Source organism: Apteryx rowi, unplaced genomic scaffold, assembly GCF_003343035.1.
Source record: "Apteryx rowi isolate R43461 unplaced genomic scaffold, aptRow1 scaffold_367, whole genome shotgun sequence".
In the NCBI taxonomy this organism is placed as follows: Eukaryota; Metazoa; Chordata; class Aves; order Apterygiformes; family Apterygidae; genus Apteryx; species Apteryx rowi.
Window position 1 is genome coordinate 797159 of NW_020450163.1, and position 22145 is coordinate 819303.

Sequence of the window (22145 nt, forward strand, 5' to 3'; positions counted from 1 at the left end):
ACATAATAAAGTTCAAGTTCAGTAATTATTCTCAACTTGTATACAAGCTGAAGGTTGCTGCTTATATTTTTGACCTGAAGAAAGGCTTTGTGCCTCCAAAAGCTTGACAGCTTTGGTTTTTTTTCCTCCCAGCTATCTCAGTTTGCTGAATAAAAAGAGACTAGCACCTCTCAAAATTGTTTCACCATTTGACCTCATTAGTACCTTGCATTAAACAAGTAATTTGTTAGTTTTAACAGCAAGCATACAATGGTTTCTCTAATAACTTTATAATGTTCATGTAAATGTTCAGATGAACCTAATTGCATAGCTGTTATCTAAATGGCCTAGTTTTATCTCCATCTTTATTAACAGTACAGGTGATTTAATCAGATGAACATGTGCTGCGTTAGGCTGCATTCACCTCTTTTACTAGATGCAACTTCTACCCTGCACTAAATTGTGTAGGGCAACAAATATTCATTTAGTCAAGCAGTGGAGAGACATCACCTCCCAGATTCAGCTGTGGCAGTGGAAGAGGACCTAGTCCTCATCCGCTGAACACCATCACCACTGCAACAGGTTAGAGGAACCCTGCTCTGCCATGAACACTCTCCTCCCCTTCAAGCAATTCAGATGAGCCAGTTGCTAATACCATCTTAACATCATCCAACTGAAGGAGGTGATGGAGCAGTCAGACAAATTTCTCTGCAGGCAGTCGGTGGCAGTAACTTCCTGCAGAGGGGAACACCATAAGGAGTGGGGCAGCAGCCTCCTCCTTGCACACAGCTAAACGTGGAAGGAGCCATCTGACCTGGGCCTTAGACACAAACAAACAGGCTGAAGTGCAGGGTGTAGTTACATGGGCTGGCTGGCTGAACAGAGGGGACAACTTAGATAAAATCAGCATGCTTACAATGGGAATAATAAAAGAGATATGAGTAACAGTAATAAAGATGAAAGTGTTTGGCAGCTGTTTCTGTGGTCTCAACTTAAAGCTATTTTAAGATATTTGTTTGCTTATTATCGTGTTTTGAATTGTTTCACATCACAAACAAGTTTCTGCAAAATGACCCTATTTTTAACAGTCTGTTTATAGAGGATAAGAGCTCCAGAAAAGCAACACCTCATTCAAACTCGTTTTGTAGTTAGAAAACAAACATTTTAATTAGGCAGGCAGCCYGCTTTAACCAAAATGGTAAGAACCCCCTGCTCACACAAGAAACAAGCATTTCCCCATATACAGGGCTGCATTCTCCAAGCTGTACCAGAAGACTAGCCAGGGTAACTGGAAACTAGCAATCATGTTAATCTAATTACAGATTCTCAGACTAACACTGGACCAGCAAGGCAGTAAGAATCTTAAGTAGCAGATGCCTCCCCCACTTCATCAACTGATAAATAAGAGTAAAAAACCCTAACCTACTACTCAGGAACTCTAAAAAAACCTCCAATGAACATATTGTCATCTTATTAGAAGAGTCTGTCCACCCTCCCTCAAACTATGGAAGAAAATGCATTACAGTCCTGACTGGTAGTACAAACAGTCTTTTCTGCAAAGAAACATTCCATTCACAGAGAGTTTCTAGAATGTAATGTAATAACAGCAAAGAAATAACACATAAAAGTATTTAACCTATACCGAAACCTTTCTGTCCCAGCCTCAAATTCAGAGCTGATCAGAAGAGAAGCATGGGAAGGGTTGGTCCTTCTCTTGCCTTCATTCCCCTAGCCTGTAAGAGGAAGGTACATGATGAGACCATAGCTCAGTACAGGAAAAAAATGTGATGACCCACTGCCTGATTCAAATCCGAAAGTTAGCAAGTCTTTTCATTGTCTTCAAGGAGCTTTTGGTCCTCCTTTGCTTTAATTGTGGTGAGAATGAAAATTGTGTTTGGACGTCTTGTTGTAGTTTTGTTCCCTCAGGATAAACACTTAAAAAAAGTATCTAAAGAGGGATGGATGGGGAGTCCCATACTCAAGGCACAGTTAGTGCAACAGCATGACTCGTTGCTATCACAAAAGCAACATCCAAAAGGTAAATGTATCTTTCTGATATCTGCTTAATGCAGCTGAAGCTTGAGAAGTGCACAGCCTTACAAATGGCCAGGATCTACAAGTTTAAGAATCTGAAGATGGGCAATACTATGTTAAGCTATATCTAGAGTGTCTGGCAGTGCATTGACCATAACATGGGGGAAGCTACCAAAACCTGAAGCATTCTGACTAAGCTGTGAGGGAGAGAGCAGCTGCTGTGAAGGGAGACCAGTCTTCTAGTCATGTGATTGTAAAAACAAGAGTATGAGAAAGTGGTGGCTGTTTTCAAGTAAACACATGAGCCCAGAGCACTCTGAACCAATACCTGATCCTCTGTACTTGTTTTGAATGCAGTTGGCTCTGTATCATCTAAAAATGACTATTCTTTCCATATACAGTATGAAGCGCAGGAAGCCACACAAGATGTTATCTGCAAGAGCATGTGCACTTGGGTGGTGTCTACACTGACAATTTAGGCAATTTTCCCACGGTGGGGTTAGCATCAGAGGAATAACCTTTTGCTAGTAGCACTGATTGGAGTGATGATGCAGGACAGACACAAATGGTTTCTGACGACTTTTGCATTACTTAGCTCTGCTGTAAGCAAGTTGAGACAACACAGCGGTAAATATGCTTGTGCCTCATTTAGTGTAGTATTTCTGAACCAGTGGTGAAGGAATTTCTGAAAACCCATATAACAGACCAAACAAGGGAATATGACCTTGCAGGGTAGGATCAAACATCAGTTCCAAGAAAATCACGATGATCAAAGCGTAGATATATAATAATGGTAGAAGTAACTGACTGAAAGGCACACCACTTAATCATAGGGAACATCTGTTTTGTGTTTTGGACTCACTCCTTTCAGACTTGTGCCTAACCAACTTTTACTCAAACTCCTAGAGTCCATCACTGTATAATGTATGACATCAGGTAACATGTTTAATTACTTCCTGCTTAAACAGCACACAATACACACTGTATTCAGGAAGATCTTCAGAAAAGAGCAAACATAAGATTTCCCAGGCCCACCTGTTCAAGAGAGCATGACAATATTTCATAAGGGGTGAGATAATCAAAAATAACTAATGAAGGGTATGAGTATATATAGAGAAGGATTTGAAGCAGGGAAAAGAAGTGAAAGTAAAGGTTGGAATACACGTGCATGTAGATGAAAGGAAGAGGGAACTGGAACAAAAACTTGAGTGATTTGCCTTCCTCCAGTCATTCAAGCAGTTTTAAACCTGGTTTAACTGGTCAGTGCATCCTCACAACTTAGTGAGACTCTAAATCGCTCCCCAAATTTCTTGTGGATGTTGGCCACCTACCTTCACCAGATTCTCCAGATTCAGATTGTCTATATGGCTAGGCCTGCTGCATGGGTGCACCCCTTCTCCAGGAGTCCACTCTTGGTTTGATGAGAGCCCAGAAAAGCTGGCAGCAGGAGCAGAATACTACCCTCTGAGTTATTTCTTCCCAGCAACGCTCAAGCCCCTTTCCAAACAACCTCACTAGACAAAAGACCATAGCAGAAAGTGGTTCCAGAAAAGACGGCAGGAGACAGGGAAATTCAAAATGTACATAAAATGTTAAAATACAATACGAATTGAACAAACCTTTGTAATTAAGGTGAGGAACAGGGGGAAGAAGCAATAACAGAAATATTTTCACTGTCCTGAGAACAGTTCAAAGAAGTTTAGAGTGAAGAAACCCAAAATCTGAATATCCATTAAGAGGTCAAGCAACCTTAGCACTGATCTGTATTAACACTTGCAAAAATATGCCATATGTATTCAACCAATAGTATAAAGTAGGACTACAAACAATAATATCCCTGAATCAGTTTGCAAAACTTCACTACAGTGAAAATTTAGGATTATGTTAGTGGTTGAACTATGCATTTCTAGACCTTAGCATATTTGTACTCCTTTAAGTTTAACCTTTGGGTCAATCATCCTTCCTATAGAATTATTAAACTACTTCTGTAATTTGTTTGCGATGCACGGCTGACAAAAAACTTGAATTCTGTGTCTACAGAGCTTTTTCTCTGGGTACTCCAACACAAATGTCTTTYATGTCAAATTTTAACACCTTAACTTCTTAATCCACATTATTTTACTTGAAAGAGTATACATTAAAAGAATTTAATATACAGAATCAACCTCCCCTATTTGCTTAAAACATAGGGATTAACAGATGAAACTTTAATAGAATAAATACTCCATTTTTGAAAACAGAGAAATCTGGAGAGGGAACAAAAAAAAGGATTTATTAAAAATGAAATACTCCCTGTCCCACTAAAAGCTCAGAGCAATAGTCTCGCTTAAAAAACAAACTGATGGAGGGGAAAAGAAACATGGTGCTAGTCTCTGATGCAGAGAAGTCTGAGTGGGAGCTCTCTCAGGCCCAAGAATATTTCTGGTTGTCAGAGGCTAAAAAGATTATTTATTGTTTCCTTCCTAAACCCAGCTCCACTGCCACCTGTTCAGAATTTACTATAAAGCTGTTAAACAAGACGAGAACTTTGATGCTGACTGTGAAAACAAGTTTCACTGTATCTGACCTGAGCAGCACTTACTACTGATCCAGAAGCAAAGGAATTTGATTTTTTTTTTTTAAAGCACAGCTATCTTTTTACCTTTATAAGCTGTTTAAAAAAAATGTAAATAAAATAACTCCACGGACAATAGATGGCATTCATTCTGCAGAAAGACAGCCGCCACCCTTAGACATGAAATATCGCAGCACATTAAGTCATGAGACCCCGCTAATCAAAGCTGACAGGGCCCTGAATGTGATTGCTGCTGAGACTTAGCGATATCATGGGGCACTGAAGCATGCACAGCCTGCCAGACTGCCCCTGTTCATGTGACAATGGCTTTTATTCCCGAAAGGGCCTGCGAGTGACAAGAGTCTCCTTTGTCTTTAGATTCCTGCATTGGGAGTGCAAGAGAGGTTCATTCAACCAGCCCCAGACACTCTTTGAAAGGCTGAAGTGTAACATAAGATGACCATGAAACACTAGCTTGCCTTCTGCCTACCCCTCATTCTTCTAAAGCACAGCCTGGCCTATTCAAGGCCTCTTCACAGACTCGCATCGCACTGTATTACCCCCGGTCTGCTGAATCCCCGCATTGTTCCGGCCCCACCACGGCCATCTTGCTTCCCACAAAGCTGTCGGGCCGACACCGAAGCAGCGCGCCCACGGGAAGGCCTATGAAAGGCAGCGACAACGCCGTCGGGGGCTCCGCACGCTGCCCGGCGCGCGCCATGTTTTGGCTGGACTAAGGCCGGCATGGGGTCGAATCCAGAAAGAGCTGCCGGCTTCGTTGCAGGTGTTGGAGGACTATCGGACCTACCTTGCAACCAGGCCTAGCTGAAGAGAGCAGTTACACGCTGAAAAAGGAATAAAGCTGCAGGCGTTTTGGCTGAAACGACACAAGCTGGAATTTTAAGACCCTTCGGTGTAGATACTCTTGTAAAATAGGAATACATGTTTTACACCGGACAGGCGACGGGAGCCAACTTGGAGGCCCTTTTCACAGCTTTGGAGCACTGTACAAGGCCCCAAACCAAATTCCTCCAGCAGCTGCTGCAACAAACCCCCATTTACAAAAGAATGGATACAACCTCCTAAAATGCCAGACTCCTCCAAAAACACTTTCGTGTCTTTGCCTTCTTCTTGAACTGTTACTTTATCAGCTCATTCTGTGTCATGGGAGCAATAGTGCCATCCACTGGCCAGCTAACCATATCCATCATCTCCTTCAGGTGCCTCCCAGAACACAGCTACTATTTATGCTACTAAACCAAAGTAGGAAGGTACCAACACCTGCATCATTTTCCAAAAACCATGGCACTGTCTTTACATCGTTATTGATTTATCTTTCCACTATGAACTGCCATCCCCATGAAATTTCCACCCTGGTATATGGAGGGTCTATTGCTACTTACGGCAGCACGTCAATGTTCATGAACCACAAGAAGCAGCTTCATGCAGCTGCAAAACTTGTGGTTCTGATTAACAAACTGGTTCAGCTTTTGACTAGTTTTAGGGATACATGGAGGGTCAGATGTGCTTCAGAAGCAAATAACAACCATGCCAGTCCCTAGGAATCTCTGGGATCTCATTTTTTAGAGAGACCTTTCTACAAAATCTTTTTGAGGGAAAGGAACCTTAACCCATGGAGCAAGGCCGCAGACCTCTAAGATTCACACATGATAATATGAAATGCATCAAAATACTTTAAAGAAAATAAATTGCTTTGAGATAAAAGTTTAGTGCCTTATTCCAAATATAGAAAATGGGACAGAAAACAATGACATTAACGGCTTATAAGGATTGCTGTCATTGCGGGCAAGAGGGAAAAGAGCCAAGAATCTTACATTTGAATCTGGTTTACGGTCCCATCTGAAAGACAGGGAATCACAGGATGAACAGACATGTCACAGTCCACTGCAAATGCTCAGTGCCCTAGTTCCAGGTTTTGGGGGTTTAGTTATGATCTGTCCCAACAGGAATAAAAGATTTCTTGCTACATGACTGTCATTCTTGAAGACAATTCTATTCACCCTTCTGGTAACAACATAACTAGAAGAAAGTTATGGCTAAGGGTTTTCACCAGTTGAGGTTCCCTGTACTTCACACTGAGTAATGAGTAAATGAGCTTTTCTGTGAAAGGAGGGAACAACAAAAACAATGTTACCAAAAAATTTAGACCTTTCCAAAACCAGACCTTCTTTCTAGAACTGCATTTCTAAAAGAAAACAATAAATTTTTGTTGGGCCGTGAATTTAAAAATCACACTTAAATATAGTCAAATACTGTTTCTTTTAGTATTTTCAAACACTCATGCTCAAAGACTTACTGAGCAAAAAACAAGTCACAAGTAGCTCTGTGAACTTCTAATCAAATATGAATTATCCTTGGTTCTGTATTCAGAAATCACCTGGAATAGAATTCAGAGCTCTCTTGGAAATTATGTTTTGCTGAAGAATAGGATTAAAAAAACCTTTCTTCAAAATTTTAAAAAAGAGTAGGTTGTTTTACACAAAGTGACTTATTTCCCTATGAGAAAGGTTTTTTTAAACATTACAATAGTGTGTTTTGCTCATGAGAACACTCTCAAGAATATCTGGACATCACAGTGATGTCAGAGATGCTGGAAGTACCCTAAGCCACAGGGTAAAATATCAAATTTGGGTTTTGGTGAACTCCTGCCAGTGTCAGCCAGTACTCCATGAGTACTAACACTGACACATTTTGGCCATGAGCCTCAAGTGTTAAGAGGCTTCAGACCTCCCTGAACTGGGAAGCCCCTTTGGTTAGAGTAATCGCTTGGGAACAGAGAGRTTTTTCAAACCTTTCTTGATGTAGGCAGACTGGAGTTACCACAGCAGGTCTATGACCACCTACTAAAATCCCTTCTTTTCTTACCAAGGCTAAGGAACACAAAAAAGTACACAACCATCCTCTTAAATTCTCCAAATTAAACCCTATTAACCCATTACTTTCAAAGGTCAAGAAAAGGGTGGAGGAAGGATTCACTGGCATTCTGTACTCAGTCATTAGAAAAAATGAGGTTGAAGACAGTCTACTCATGTACATCAGAAGGCCATACTAAGCTTTACCACTCACAGTGTGCAGCTGCTGTGATGAAATGGAATTTACACTGAAATGCATCCAAAAATGGATACAGACATTAACAGAGAACTAGAGAGCTGAGAATGTAAGTTTATTTGAAAGACACAACCCACCTCTTTGTAATCACCCTTGTGATAAAGGTGACTGACATGTCCAAGCAAATAGTTCCGGTCTGCTGTATGGAGCTGGTAAATGCTAATCAGAGGGTCATGAAGATTAGTTGGGCACTGGGCTAGTATTCTGAATACACGAGCCTGTAGCTTCTTCAGCTTCATGCCAGACTTAAAAAAWAAATAAATAAAAAAWAAAAWTAAAAAAATCAAACACAGATTTAGTCAAGATGGCTACAATTCAATGGCAGTTGAAAATGCAGCTTGTTTAAACAGTGGAAAAGGCCAATTCCTTGGGAATGGATTCTCCAATTTCCCCACGGAGTCTGCATGCAGAAATCAGAACAATATGATACACATTTTTTTCACAGCATCCAATTTAAAAACATTAAACATTTGCGGGATAATTCTGGAAAAGGCACATGGCCTTGTACAAAAGGCAAATATGAAACTGGAAAATTGCCCTCTTTTACTAACACAGCTATTTAAAAATTCTCCCCTCTAGTTCCCAGCTAAAAAATCTTTGAATCTACCAACTCCCCTCAACGCTGATCTCACCTATCATGCGTAACAACACAATTTTCATTCCCAGCCTTGTTCCTGGGTGCAAGAAGGTCAGGAAAAGCAAAAGCGCCATAGTAAGATGCAGAAATGCAATTATTCATCATTGTGTTCCTACGTGATCATTCTCTTAGGACACAGGAATTTCAGCACCAGTAGCTCTTAACTGCAATATCACAGATAATGTACTGGCAGTGATCTTTGAGAATCTTGATAGAGATCAGTATCGAAAGAGAGCCATTTGGAAAAGTGGAAAATGAAACAACACAAATACAGAAGTACCTAACAGCTCAGAAGTAACAGCACAGAACAAGGGAGAATCTCATGAGGTCAGAATATAAGAAGGCATAAGGAATGGTAAACATTAGGGCATATAATCTGATGACCCAGTGTTACAAAGCTAATCATTCAGCTGCTGAAAAGTCATATTGTTACCATTTTCTGCATTCTGAATGATAAAAGCTCCCCACCATATGGCAAGAGTTAAGCAATAGTACAGTAACTGGCTTCTATTTGCAGAACTGGAAGAATATGCAGATTAGATTACTGCAATTGGTTTTATCCTGACGGCAGAGACGTAAGCTCCAGTGGGAAAGTCCAGCCAGGCAAAGACTGAAAGATCCATGCTCAAAGTGGTTTTATCTGGAAAGATGGAAATCCCAGCTTGGGAGGGGAAACAGAAAGGTACTGTGGCATCACAGCTTTTAATGTCATTTCATTTTTCAGGCCAACATCACCAGATGACAGCATCACGGTACGAATTTTACCACCAAGTCATATTGCACTCATATGAGACTACAGAAAAGACACTGGACTATGGAATGAAGTGAAACTAGGAACACTTTAGGGACATTAAAATCAATTGTCCTTTCTTTTCTCCAGAGTCTCTCTTGCTCTCTTTTTCTAACCTGTTGAACAGCAGGATGCTCTTTTATCCAAAGCTGCAACTCACTGGTGATGTAATACCCCAGGGAATGCCCCTTCCCCTTCCAATCACTGCTGTCCTCCAGCATGTCCAGGAGTCCTGCCAATGGGTCCTCCAGTCCTGCAAAGCCCCGCCTGATTTCTTCCTTGAGCTGCTGAGATACAAAAACACATTGTCATGTACAAAAAGATTAGTGAATCCTCCCTTCCCCCAACTGAACACAAAGCTTTATTTTTTTAATTTAATCTATTCAGAGAGGTAACTGTTGCTATTCAGCCACCATCCGTGCCTCCAGTGACTTTTCATGTCATTACAGATTCCTTCATGGCTCACTGCACCTCAAACCCAATGGGAAAAGCAGCAATTGTCCACACTAATTATCCCATAAAGACAGAGAAGTTGTTCTGTGGGGCAGACAAAGGGGCTTGGGATTTGGGGGAGGGGGAGAAAAGAAGTGAGCTGGAGAAAGGGGTGTTATTAGGAAAATGGCAATAAAGATAGATACCAGAGCTCAAAACCTACTTACCTTCTAACAGACCTACAAGTAATAAAGTAAATAAAACTACCTCCCCATTCTTGTACCACCAACTTTCATATTTGACCTCAAACCCACTTCTGCCACAAGGGCATAAATGCGCTTCACCCTAACGGAATATCTGGGAGTACTGAAATAGCTCAGATTTTGCATACAAGAATGAAAAGAATGAAGCAGAGTTCAAAACCCAGACTGCCATTTTGTAAATCTATTCTCCTTTTCTCCAGACCTACCTGGGCAAGGTATCTGCTGTAGACTACCTGCCGCCCCTGTGTGTCAGACACCGCACACCTCGGCAAAACGTAAGGCAGGGCTAAGAGTTTGGGAACATGGGAAAACTCCACGCCATAAATCTCAGGAATCCCAGGATGATGTGTTTAGAAATGTGAAGGAATTGAACACTCACTTTGTGAATGTTAATAGGCTACTTACTACCCATCTGGTAGAAGTGATAAATTAGCAGTACTAAGCAATATCTTTATAATGTTTACATTAGAAGTAGTTTCCAAGGAGCTCGCAGGGTTGGCAGGGTGAACAAGTGGCATCCTTCAGTACCCACACAGGACCTTTCACCACATGGTACATGTACTGGCGTAGAGCAAGGCAAAAGCAGAGACAGAAAACAAGAAATCACTATAGGCAGCTGCTCTCTTTCTTTCCTGGCTAAAAAGCAAAATCCTAAAGATGCTCATTCCTGCTTGCAGCCAGCTCTTGTAATTTACTGTATATGATGGTCCCAGTTGCAACTTCCAATGGAAACAAGATACAGTTTGAAGAATGATATGGAAGACAAAGGAAAATCTAGAGAAAGTTTGCCAATGATTTTTCTTTTTCTTTTCATCTAAAATATTTACTGGGAGATGGTTATTTTCCATAGTCTCTTTCATGTTGGGAAAAACCCACAAAATGTATCATTTATGACAGAAACTGCTTCTTTCTCACTAAATCATAAAATGCAGCATGAAAAAGCTGATGACTAACAAAGATGTGACTTTAGATAACAGTTTTCTCCCTCTTAAGTATTTTTCCCTGTGGCAAGAAATTGTGATGTTAAACATAGGGCTCCAACTTCACTGCAAGATTCAGCAGAAGGAACAGGCAAGCTCTTATCCAACCACAAATATCCAACACAACAGCCAAAGGAAAACAAAGCAACTGGCCAAGTAAATTGCACTGTGTATAAATGGCCTCCCTTCTTCTTTCTTTTTCCCCCCAAAGCCCCACTTCAGCACATTTAGACTGAACAAGAGCTTTCACCGCACAGCTCGTCTCCTCCTTCAGCTGGAAACCAAATTTGGGCTTTGGCAGGATGGTCTACAGTGGACAACAAGCCTTATGAGAGTGCAAGTCTGTTTTCACACACAGAGTATCTCCAAACACTTACAGCACTGGCAAGAGCAGTAACAACATATCTAGAACGAGTTTTGATTTCAGAGCATTTAGATTTTTTAAGGGGGGTGGGGGGAAGCCTTCTTCAAAACTTCCTCGAAATCCAAAGGCTTCAGCTAATGGTATGTACTGTTCAAATATTAATAATAATAATAATAATAATAATAATATCTGCTTGAGACATCTAAATCAGAGAGAAAAGAGTGTTGTGTTGCCTGGCTCATCCCTCTGTCAGTGAAGGATTCCTCTCCAATGTATAATTGGCACTTCCATTTCAATCAATTCCCATGGCAGGGCTTACATGCTCTTGGGGGCTTTTCCAAAGCCTAACAAATCATGGGAGTAGGAATATTTTGCTGATGCTCAAACTTCACACTCCTTCATGCAGTTTTGGCTCCTTATTTCTAGTTACAAAGTTCAGGCGCTTGTTATTCCAACACTGTCTTTCCTATGTAGAAAATGGTCAATTTTTAAAACTATGTCTCAGAATCAGGGTCCTGTCACAGATAGGAACCCTGCTCACATTCACTGATTTGAGACAAAAGGGCACCAAATAATGGAAACTGATTCACACCAGTTAATACATCATATTCACTCACATCCACACAGTGAAGGGAAAGAAGGTCACCGCCATTTAAATGTCAGTGGAGCAAGCTGAGTTGTATTTAAGTCAACTTCCTTCAGTTCCCATCACTGGAAGGCTAGATACTGATTTACTTAGGACAACAGCAACACCACACACCTTGAAATAACTTCAGAGGAGTAGGGCAGCAGGTTCCCCCGCTTCAGTCCTCAAAAGCGGCTGCAACTGCTATGAGTGCATTGCATGTTTGAAGGATGGCAATGCCCTCAACACTGAGTAGGTCATCTCAGTGCTAGCGTGGTGGGCATGTGTCAGAAACCATGGGGGACATCCACGCTGTGCTCCCTACCTTAGAGCCAGCTGCTGCTGCACCATCACCTGGTGCCACTACATCCCTCCTCATCTCACTAAAAAGACCTTCCTTAGTGGTCCAGAAATGCACCTTCCAGTTTCAAAAGCATGGTTTTGCCTGCATGCGCAGCCATGTAGTGCAGTCTAAAGGGGGATCCAACGAGGCCAAACCTGCCCCACTGTGAAGCTGCACTGTGCACAGTCAGCGTGCCCTTCTCAAAATGATCAGGAGCTCCTGGCAAGCCACCTAAAGTCATGCATTTTACCAGGATGACAATCCCAAAAGCAAACAACCTGAATAAGCTAAGCTGCAAGCATGACTCATGGGGATCCTCCACCTTTTCCACACTCAGCAAAAAAGCTGCGGTGCCCTCTGCCCAAAGATGTATCGATGGGAGGCTCTGCCTTTTTCAGAGTATTTTTCTTCACAATCCACACACATCCCAGTTTACACAGTATAGAGATTCTGATGATTATTCTTCCCTACTGTTGATTTTGTGGAATTAAATGCCCTTGAGACCTAACAAATAATGTTTTTTTGTCCAACTCTAACAAAACTTGAGAGAGAGCCCAAGGCTTCACAGTTGCTGAGCTCAAGTCTATGTTAGTAACTGACCATTTGAAAGACACCTCTCATGCTGTGCGTCTAGCTGCCTGATTATTTGGGCTGGGAACCACAGACTGTCAGTAATGGAAAGTCTACATGTGGCAGAAAAGGACACTGACTAAACATTTCAGATACCTAGGATGGAGCACGTACACAACTGGACTCGCTAGCCATTTCACACGGTGCATTGGATAAAGCCCACGTGGCTACACTGTGAGCCACATGTTCTTGGGTCCTTCAGAAAAAAAAAAAAAATTACAGCTATTAACCTGCCTGCACAAAACAGAGTTAAACATGAGCAGCTTGACACTAAGCCAATACATCTAATGTTTTTCTTAGTTTTCAAGCTCCCAGATTTAGATGAAGTATATTTTGCTCCCTATGAGAAATTCTCCACACAGAGCCCATAGGGGCCTGTATAAAAATATAACACTAATTTTAGCGAGGCAGTGTGAATTGCTTTCACTGCTCCAAAAGACAAAACCAAACCAAATAGAAAAAAAGAGTAAAATGTCATGAACACAAAGGTCTCAATATCAATCCACTTGGCAAAGACTGCACTTCTATTGACTTCAACCCTCTCCTTTTTAGCTACTAGAAATACTCCTCAACCCAAAGATATTCTGTTTAATGGATAAAAACGTGTTTAAAAGAAGACAAAAGCAACTTTGATTTATTTTTTTTTTTCCTGCAACTCAGCCCCTGTAAACTTCAACTCTTTTATATGTGCCCCTTAACTGTTTCACGTCACACAGAGCTACCTTTTCTTTTCACAGCTCGCTGCAAAGGCAAAGGTCCTTCCCCTGCGCACTGGCACTGAAAGCAATCGTGAAGAATTGCAGGTCTGACCCACGGGCTCTGCGCCTGGACATGCTCTGCATGCAGTCATTAACTGCAGCACGGAGGGGAGGTGCAACTGCCCAGCCTTACCTTCTTCATCTCTTTCTTTGTCCAGAGAAGCTGAAGGGTTTTCAGCAATAGCAGTGGGTCCTGGCCTGGAGGAAGGGAAAAGAGAGAGAGAGAGAAGGGGGAGAAAAAACAAAAACAAAACAGATTTATTGGCTCTGTACAGGCAGCCTAGACACACTGGTGCATTGTTCGGCTGAAGAGAAATCGGCTACTCTGCGCCACTGTGCTTGAAACCACCACCCTTCCAACTGCCAGTCAGGATTAAAGCGCTAAAATCCATCGCTCCGAAACCCTATCATCATCCATGCACAGCTTTAACTAAACACCCACACCCGCAAGAGCGCAAATCCTGAAAACCTATATTGGTTCATTTACAACTAAATCGTGCTGCTGCCTCACATCAAATACATCCACACTCGTCTCTCGCCTCATCTCCCCCTTTTTAATATTAAAACAAAATGGTCCTAGAAGAGTCAGCTTCTTGCACAGCTTAGAAAGGATTATCAATATCCACTAATTATTAGTGAAACAGCTCTAAYGCGTTAACCTCATTCCAACCTGTGGCTGGAAGATGTGAGTGGGTGAATTTGTCTGCAAGATCAGCAGATGCCTGGCAACTGCAGAAGAGACTTGGCTACGGGGTCGGAAACGCCAGGCCACGCTGGGCCAGCTATGCTGGGGGTTTGATGCGATTCTGGCAAGACCAGGTTCAAGGAAGAAGGAAAGATGAAAGGTTGCTGTGATTAGGATCAAGCTTAAAAAAAGAAAAAAAATCGAATATTTCAGAAAATGGTTATTTGGAATTTTTTCTCTTTTACTTTTTGCCTGCTTAATTGAAAACTTACACACTGTTGCTATTTTGTATCTATTATTATTCACCAAGTCAATAAAAACAGTATTTCTGAAACAAATGTTTTGACATATTTAATTTTAAAAGCAATAATGTTTTTACTTCTCTGGCTCTATTTAATTCATGATCATTTACTTAAACTTCTCAGAATATTTTGAGTGGAAATCTGTGGCATGAGCAGTTTAAATATGAAGACTTTAAAAATCTGAATGAATTCTCAAAAAACWTTCCTCATACACTTTACGCAGCTCCTGTTATATTTTCATAGAGCCAAAAGAAAAATGTTAACCTGAAAAAGAAACATCCTTTAAATCACCTTCTGCACTCTACAGTTCCTAAATGGATGATATGAAGATGTTAGGTTTCTCACTTATTACTCTATCTCACTTCATATTTCGGGTCACAAAAAGTTACTTCAAGCGTGAAAAGCTCAGCCTTATCCAGCTAAGCTCTGAAGCACAGTACCTATAAAATATTTTAAGTAGCAAGCAGATTACTGCTTGAGCCAGGAGAATGACAGTATCCCCATTACCTAGTAAACTCTGGGAAACAGGTCAAATTAAAAATGCCAAATTTACTATTCATAAGATAATATTTTCTCATCTCTGGCTTTTCTGAAAACTTGAGCTCTCCAAAAAACTGGCTTTTCTCAGCTACCGACTCTCCTTGGAAAGAGAAAAGTCTCTTTTTACAACAAAAGACAACAACAACAAAAAAAAACACCAGATCCCCATTCCCCACAAAATTAGCAACTAACAGTCAAATTCAGCCCATGTGTGTATGCATGCATATATGCACTCGGCTTAACTCCAAAAGACATTTATATTCATTTGCGAGAAAAAAAAAAAAAAAAAAAAAAACAGAATGCAACCCAGTGTGTAACTAAATACACTGTAAATCTGAACTGTAATTAATGCAGCGAACAATCTGGAATACAGGAAATGAGAGCAGTTAGGAAAGCAGTGTTTCACCTCAGATACAGCCCATAATTCAACTTGTTAAAAAGCTTTCTCAGCCTGAATCAACAACACAAGCCCTTTGCTTAGGTGACATTTTTCCTACTGAACCACCCGGTAACTGAAAGATAATCTCACCGCTGTTTCAATACGTAGAAGCATGAAAACTGTCTCTCCAGTCCATTTTAAATGGCTCAGTATGTTGCCAGCATGGCAGTGTGCAACCACAGGCAGATATAGAACATCCCCCTTCCTCCCTTACCCCTCAAAAATAATATAATTGAGGGGTGGGTAAAAGGCATTCAATGTGGTGTGCAACTAGGCAGCATCTTCTAGGATGACCTGAAGAAAAGGCAACCTGTTTTGCTCTCTCTTCTGTCTGTATTGAAGGAGGAGGCAACTCCCTTGATTCTCCAGAACAAGGATAAAATGAGGAGAGAATGCCGAAATAGAGACTGCTTCACATTAGTGTCAGTAACAGTTCCAGTTCCATCTTTACCTTGCAAAACCTAAGGGTGAAATGCAGTCAAAGGCTTAACATAACAAAATAACCAGTAGCTACGGCAGATACTTCTAGAGCAAAACAAATGAGAGTACAAAGCAACATTATTCTTTTGCCTTGTCCCACCACAGTGGAAAAAATGCTGGAGTTCACACTGGATCTTGAACTATTGTATCTAGCTACTCTCCACCTAAGAAAAAAGATAAAAATGTGAAGTTTGACATCTCTTTGCCTACTAAAAGGAATGAAGAATTCATCTGTTCTTCAACCAGAACCACTTTGGAGGACTGGTCTCTCCTTGGTCTTCCTGGCACCCCTAAGAAATAGAAGTTATTGTCTTTGGTAGGAACACTGAAGCAACAACAATACTGTTACATTCCCAGCTAGAGTATCAGCTATGAGCCTGCTCACCCACATCTGAGAAAGAACCAAGAAGCAGCAGGAAACTAATGCCAGGATGTCCAAGCACAACAGAACCTAACAAAGAGTTTCCAAGCCTTCCAGAACGAATCTGGAGAGCAGACGATTGCTCAACGTAAGAGGGAGAGAGGAAGAAATACAAGGGAAGAAAGAGAACAAAGCGACTGCAAACCAAACAGTTCTAATCGAACCACAAATACATCTGGGCTCAAATAAGAAGACAGTCTCTAAATATCTGAATGAGAAAATCCTGGAACAGACTCCAGCCACAGCAATAAGAGTAAGAAACAGCAATTACTACGATAAAGCTTGCTACACTTATTAAAAGGCTACAGAACATATGCAGACACGTCTGCAAGAGCAAGGGATAGGTCATGAACGCCAGAAAAATTCCTTCGCATTCCACATATCAAGAACACCCAGAATCTTTACTTTTAAAGAAAAGTTAAACTCTGCAGAGACTCTTACATGCCAAAGAGATACCCAACTATTAGCAAATGGGTCATTCAAGGCCTGCATGAGCAAAACAAACAAAACAAGGATGAGGCCATACGAAGTAGAGTAAAAATTCAGTGTGGCAGATGCTGTCCCTCTTTGCTCTCAGCTATGCACCCCTGAAGAGCAGCAGAAGCATGGCCAGGTCTACCACGCTCCAAGTCTGAAAGTCTGAGAAGTGTTCCCAGCAGCCTCAGCTCCTAGATCAACCTCAAAGAGAACTTGCTTAGTCTGATACTGATCTGCCCCTTCCTTCACAGCTCCAAAAGAAGGGGGCTGTAGACCATAAAAGATCTAACAAAGCCTCACCAAAATAAGACTATAACACCAGAGATCTGAGAGAGACAACTCTGCGCTCACTCCGTAAAGGCAAATGAACTAGATTTCTTCATCTGACAGTTATGTTCCTGTTTTAAAAATTTTGACAGTAACATGTTTGCTTTCCCCATTTTTAATTATGAAAATAAATCTTCCCCACCCTGAATCTGGTAACAAAAGCAGGGAAGATGGTAAATCAAATCTTTTCCAGTTCTCAATATCTGTGGTTACATTTCAAAACCATAAAACCACAAGGCTTATATTTTTGAGTTAGAAAAGTGTCTTTGAGGAAAGCCATGAACTTCGCCCTGTTCATTCTCTTTCTTCCTTTGTGCATAGATCACTCGAAACCTGCTGCGATCACAACAAAAGTGGTGCCCGCAGGCTGATGAGGTAAAGCAGTGGTTTTGGTATTGTGTCCTTGCAAAATTCTCCTGCATTATTCACTGACTCTGCTGAAATGCACTGGCAAGAGAAAGCCACTTTCTGACTGAGGCTACTTGTGCATATTGCATGGCAAGAGTGAGACATCAAACCCCAAAGGAGGAATTTACCAATGAAAAAAATCTCTCAACACTTTTTCTTTGTGTCAAAAGGCATTAAACGTCCCATAGCCTGAGACGCAAAAGAATTATGGTGAACTAATTAAAAGTTACAGAATGTAAAAAAAAAAAAGAAAAAAAAGAAAAAAAAGAAAAAAGGAAAAAAATTGACTGAAACACAGGATCACATCAACTAAACAGTCAATTACAGCTGAAATTCAAGGACGGAAAAGGTCAAGAACAATAATGTTTAAGTCTTCTTTAGGCAAAGACAGCTTATATTGCTGCCTTGCAAATTAACAGGATTTTAATAAATATTTAATGGAATATATAACAAGAAATATGCAACAAGTACAATCCACCCAGTAAATAATCACTGAATTTTATTTATTTATTTATTTATTTTTGCCTCCTCCCCCATAAATCCCCAAAATCTGTCCTCTGTGAAAACTTCTGTTAAACTGAACAAGGATTTGAGATATTTTTCTGAAAGGAAAATAAAGGTTTAGACATTTCAATGTCACCATATCCRTAGCTAGCATATTTGCACTTAAGAATTAAAATATATGGGCAATCTACTCCTGGGCACCCTGCTCTAGCTCACTATGATGGAGCAGGGGGTTGCACTAGATGATCTTCAGAGGTCCCTGCCAACCTCAACTATCCTGTGATTCATTCTGTGATTCTGTGATACAAATGCATAGGCAATACATATCTGAAGGCGGGGGGGAGCAGAGCTATTCAGTAGTCAAGCTCATGTTTCAACAACAGATGGGTACACCCAAAGCTGTGTACTTTCAAATGCCATGATTACATCTGAAACCCATCAAGGAGCACACTAAGTAAATCAAAGATTAATCAAAGACTTTTATCCAAACCTACTTTTTCAACAGTTTTTCAGAAAACGTCTTGTATTTCACACCAAAAGTGTGCTAAATTTACAGAAGAGAAGGCTGTTAGGGATCAGAAATATCATCACTTGGATGATGCAAAAAATGAACAGATACATTTTCTGGTGACAAGTTTTGAAACTCTAAAAGGTTAATTTAACTAAAAAGATAAAAATAAATCCTCCGTAGGAAGTCAGATTTTTACACCTTCTAAGTTGTTTTTTTTTTTGCTGTGCCTGCTTTTAATGAGTACACTTAAAAATAAGTTCCAACCTTGTTTAAATATTTTTGATTTTGAGAAATGATTCCATCCAGAACTTCTCTTGTCAATGTGAATTGTATACCTCTCTTTACAATTGTACCTTCAACCCTACAATAAATGCATGTAATGCAAGTGAAATGACATTTAAAATACACAAGAGCAATTTTGGAATATACAGGTATTACATTCTACAGTATGCATTGTGAAACTCCGGCTTGTAATTTCACACAAAAACTCACTAAGAAGAAGTAGATACAATGAGGGTACAAAAGAAGTGCTATATTAACTGCTATATTATTTTAAAATAAGCAGAAAGACTTCAGGAAAAGTATGGACACATGAGTACGTGGATATTAGACAGTAGGTCATGGGAGTTCCATTCACCTTCTGCTTTGTAGGAAGCTTTTTCAATAATTTGTTCTTATTTGGACTTACTCCAGAGTCTGGGGAGAGATAACTAACATGCTGAATAACCAGTGGTGTGGATAAAGATATCATACATACTAGAACTCATGGTCATCTGTCAAAACAGATCTGAGATGGATTCATCACTTCTTTTTTGAAATTAAGATGATGGTATCACAAAACTGTTGGGTCCTGTCACAACATCCCTGTCTTGTGCTGAAGACTTGCCATTCAAGAGATGCTTAATGCTCTGTCAGCAGCATGAGACGAGGCCTCTGACAAATCCAGGAACTAAATCAGGAAAGGGCTCTGAAAACTGTTAGAAATCAAATGACAGAAACCACCCACTGCCCCCTTATGAAAGACATTCCCAAAAGCTGGGAACTTTGTGGAACTCTTGGCTTTTTACTGTTCCTTTCGAAAAAAATGTTGTACTTCAGTAGTAGTTGTATCCAATTAGAAAGTAACCTCATGGCAAAGCCGTAGCTCTTCCCTGGTTTCAGAGGAAAGGAACAGAGAAGAATAACTAGTGCATCAGAATCTGCAAAAGACCCAGGCAGAACTCTGTTTCCTAATACTGAGCTGATTAGGACTTAAAAGGTACAACACTGAGAAGTGGCTTTCTCATTATTACTGTTCCATTCCACTTGCACCAATCCATTCTGCACTTCTTAAGAACATGTGTTCTAAATGACATTTAATGGGATAGTCATAATTTGCCCATATTTTTCCAAACAGTGCCAAAGATCGTATTTCCTACTTTATCCACAATGAAATGCAACCCCTGCTTATTTTGCATTCATGCTGATACAAGAGTACAGCTAAGACAGCCACTGTTTTCTGCAACTCTGACATTTTTTTCAGTGTGCTCATTCAATTCACTTTCTTGAATATAAAAGTCGCAAAGAGTTTTGCTGAATAGACACAGCACTTTAGTGAGTAAGTTATAACTGGGGATGAGGAGAAGAGGTAAATAAAAATGTAGTTTTGCCCAGTATGAAGTCTCCCTACAAAGAATCAAAACCCAAACAACTCAAGAAGCAACCAAGAAGGCACAGCTCCAAACTACAGATAAACCATGTTAACAAGATTAGGACCAAAGGAAGGGCAGTGCCTACCACACAACTGCTGTGTTTGCACTATATTCCCTTTATACATCCATGCCCACAAAACAGATGTTGCTTCAGTGAGGTCTGGAACCACTTACCAGCSATAGCTGCTGGGCCAACCCATATTCTTCATGTTTAAGTGAATGTCTGTGGGTGCTGCTGAAGCACCTAGGGGCCCARTGCCCACAAGACTTCTTCCAAAACTAAATCTCAACAAATATACTCTTAGGGAGTGGAAAGCAAGTACGGGCCTGTGCAGAAAATGTACTCTGGAAACCCTACAGACAGGTAAAAAAAAGCCTTTCTGGAAACCTTTCTTCTGTAAATTCCTTTTCCCCACCCAGAGGGAGGGAAGGCTGTTTCTCTAAGCTTTTGGAGTCAGGTTTTACAGGAGAGATTGCAAGACTGACAGTGAGGACTGCATAAAGCTCTTCTCCCTAGCCCACCATTCAAGCACATGGTACCTCAGTGTCCCTGGCTCAAACAAGAACCACCATCATGGAAGCAGCAGAGACAACTCCCCATCAACTATCTACGGAGACTCCATATCACCTTCTGCTCCGACCTAGAAGTTCACCTGAACCGAGGGAGCCTATGACTCTTAGGCACTTTGTCACTACAGAATCTGCTGTTCTGAGAGAGAGAGATTTTTTCAGGAATATCACTCCCATTCCAAGAACACCACGACAAGGACAAACTTCCAGTGTATCCTTCTCCACTCCTGCAGGTTACTCTTAAATGTAAATCAGCACTGTTTTGAAGACTGGCAGGTTTTGCACTTACAAGTGGAAGGAATACTAACTTATTCACAACATGTCACGAAAGAAAGAGGAAAAGAGATGGCTCATCATCAGTGAGGTTTTCTACTGAGCCCAGGATATTCTACAGCACAAAATACAGCAGTTGCATGGAATACATTAAAGAGTTAATCACACTGTTAGGCAACTTTAAAGGGAAATCTCCAAATTCTCCTAAACTGTTACAGGGTAGTAACATGAAGTGGCATCCAGGCACATACATTTAGCATCTACCCCTGAGCTAGACACCAGAGACTTTCTTCACACTCAAGGGAGAAAAAAACAGGCATGTTAGAGTGCAATTTGTCTGATCAAATGTCTATTCCTATTTCAGGATGTACCTGCACCAAGGAGGGGGGTTGATGGCTCTGACACTTTCTCATCACTGATTCTGTGTCTTAGGAGGAACTGATTTTTCCAGGAACAATACCACTTCATTTCCAAGAACGCTATGACTAAGGGCTAAGCACTCAGTGAGTCATCTGAATCTCCACTGACTGTACTGATGAGATTTCCACTAAGACTAAAAGCACTCCAGAGTTATTAGCTCACAAGGAAGTGTCTACAGCACCAGCGTCTGTCTGCAGACAGGCAGAGGAATGCTGCCCTAAGAGTCGGATCAATTCAAATGGTAATTATATCCCACCACCGAACTCTCCAGTGCAAAATTTACAGAAGGATCAGATGTCACAAAACTATTTTTTTCCCAAAGCAATAAACTGCTTTTCTTTAAGCACAGTTTTCAGAGCTCCAAAGCTCACTCACCATGCCCAGCTACTATTCCTTAAATTTGTCTCCCACAAAAGACAAATATGCTTTTTAATGCCTAACTATGTTGGTTTAACCGGATTCAAACAATAAGGAAATGAGGTAACAGCACAGAGAGGGTCCTTCTTTATAAGGTATGTCTGGTTCACTTCAGCCTTTGGCTCAGTTTCCAATTTTAGTTACAACTTTCTAATCGACAGG

General features: G+C 40.7%; 1 protein-coding gene across 6 annotated transcripts in view; it reads right to left on the bottom strand.

Moving 5' to 3' along the window:
* EXD3 (exonuclease 3'-5' domain containing 3) overlaps window positions 1-22145 on the bottom strand; it is a 334835-nt gene that overhangs the window by 226640 nt on the left and 86050 nt on the right. For 3 of the 6 annotated variants that reach the window (XM_026073353.1, XM_026073356.1, XM_026073357.1), the window contains 3 exons: window positions 13652-13716; window positions 9240-9407; window positions 7774-7941 (listed from right to left, as the gene is read on the bottom strand). In XM_026073353.1, coding sequence (XP_025929138.1) covers window positions 7774-7941; window positions 9240-9407; window positions 13652-13716 — 401 coding nt within the window. Of the gene's footprint in view, window positions 1-7773; window positions 7942-9239; window positions 9411-13651; window positions 13717-22145 lie in introns of all 6 variants that reach the window. The other 3 variants (XM_026073352.1, XM_026073351.1, XM_026073355.1) reach the window with 2 other exon arrangements.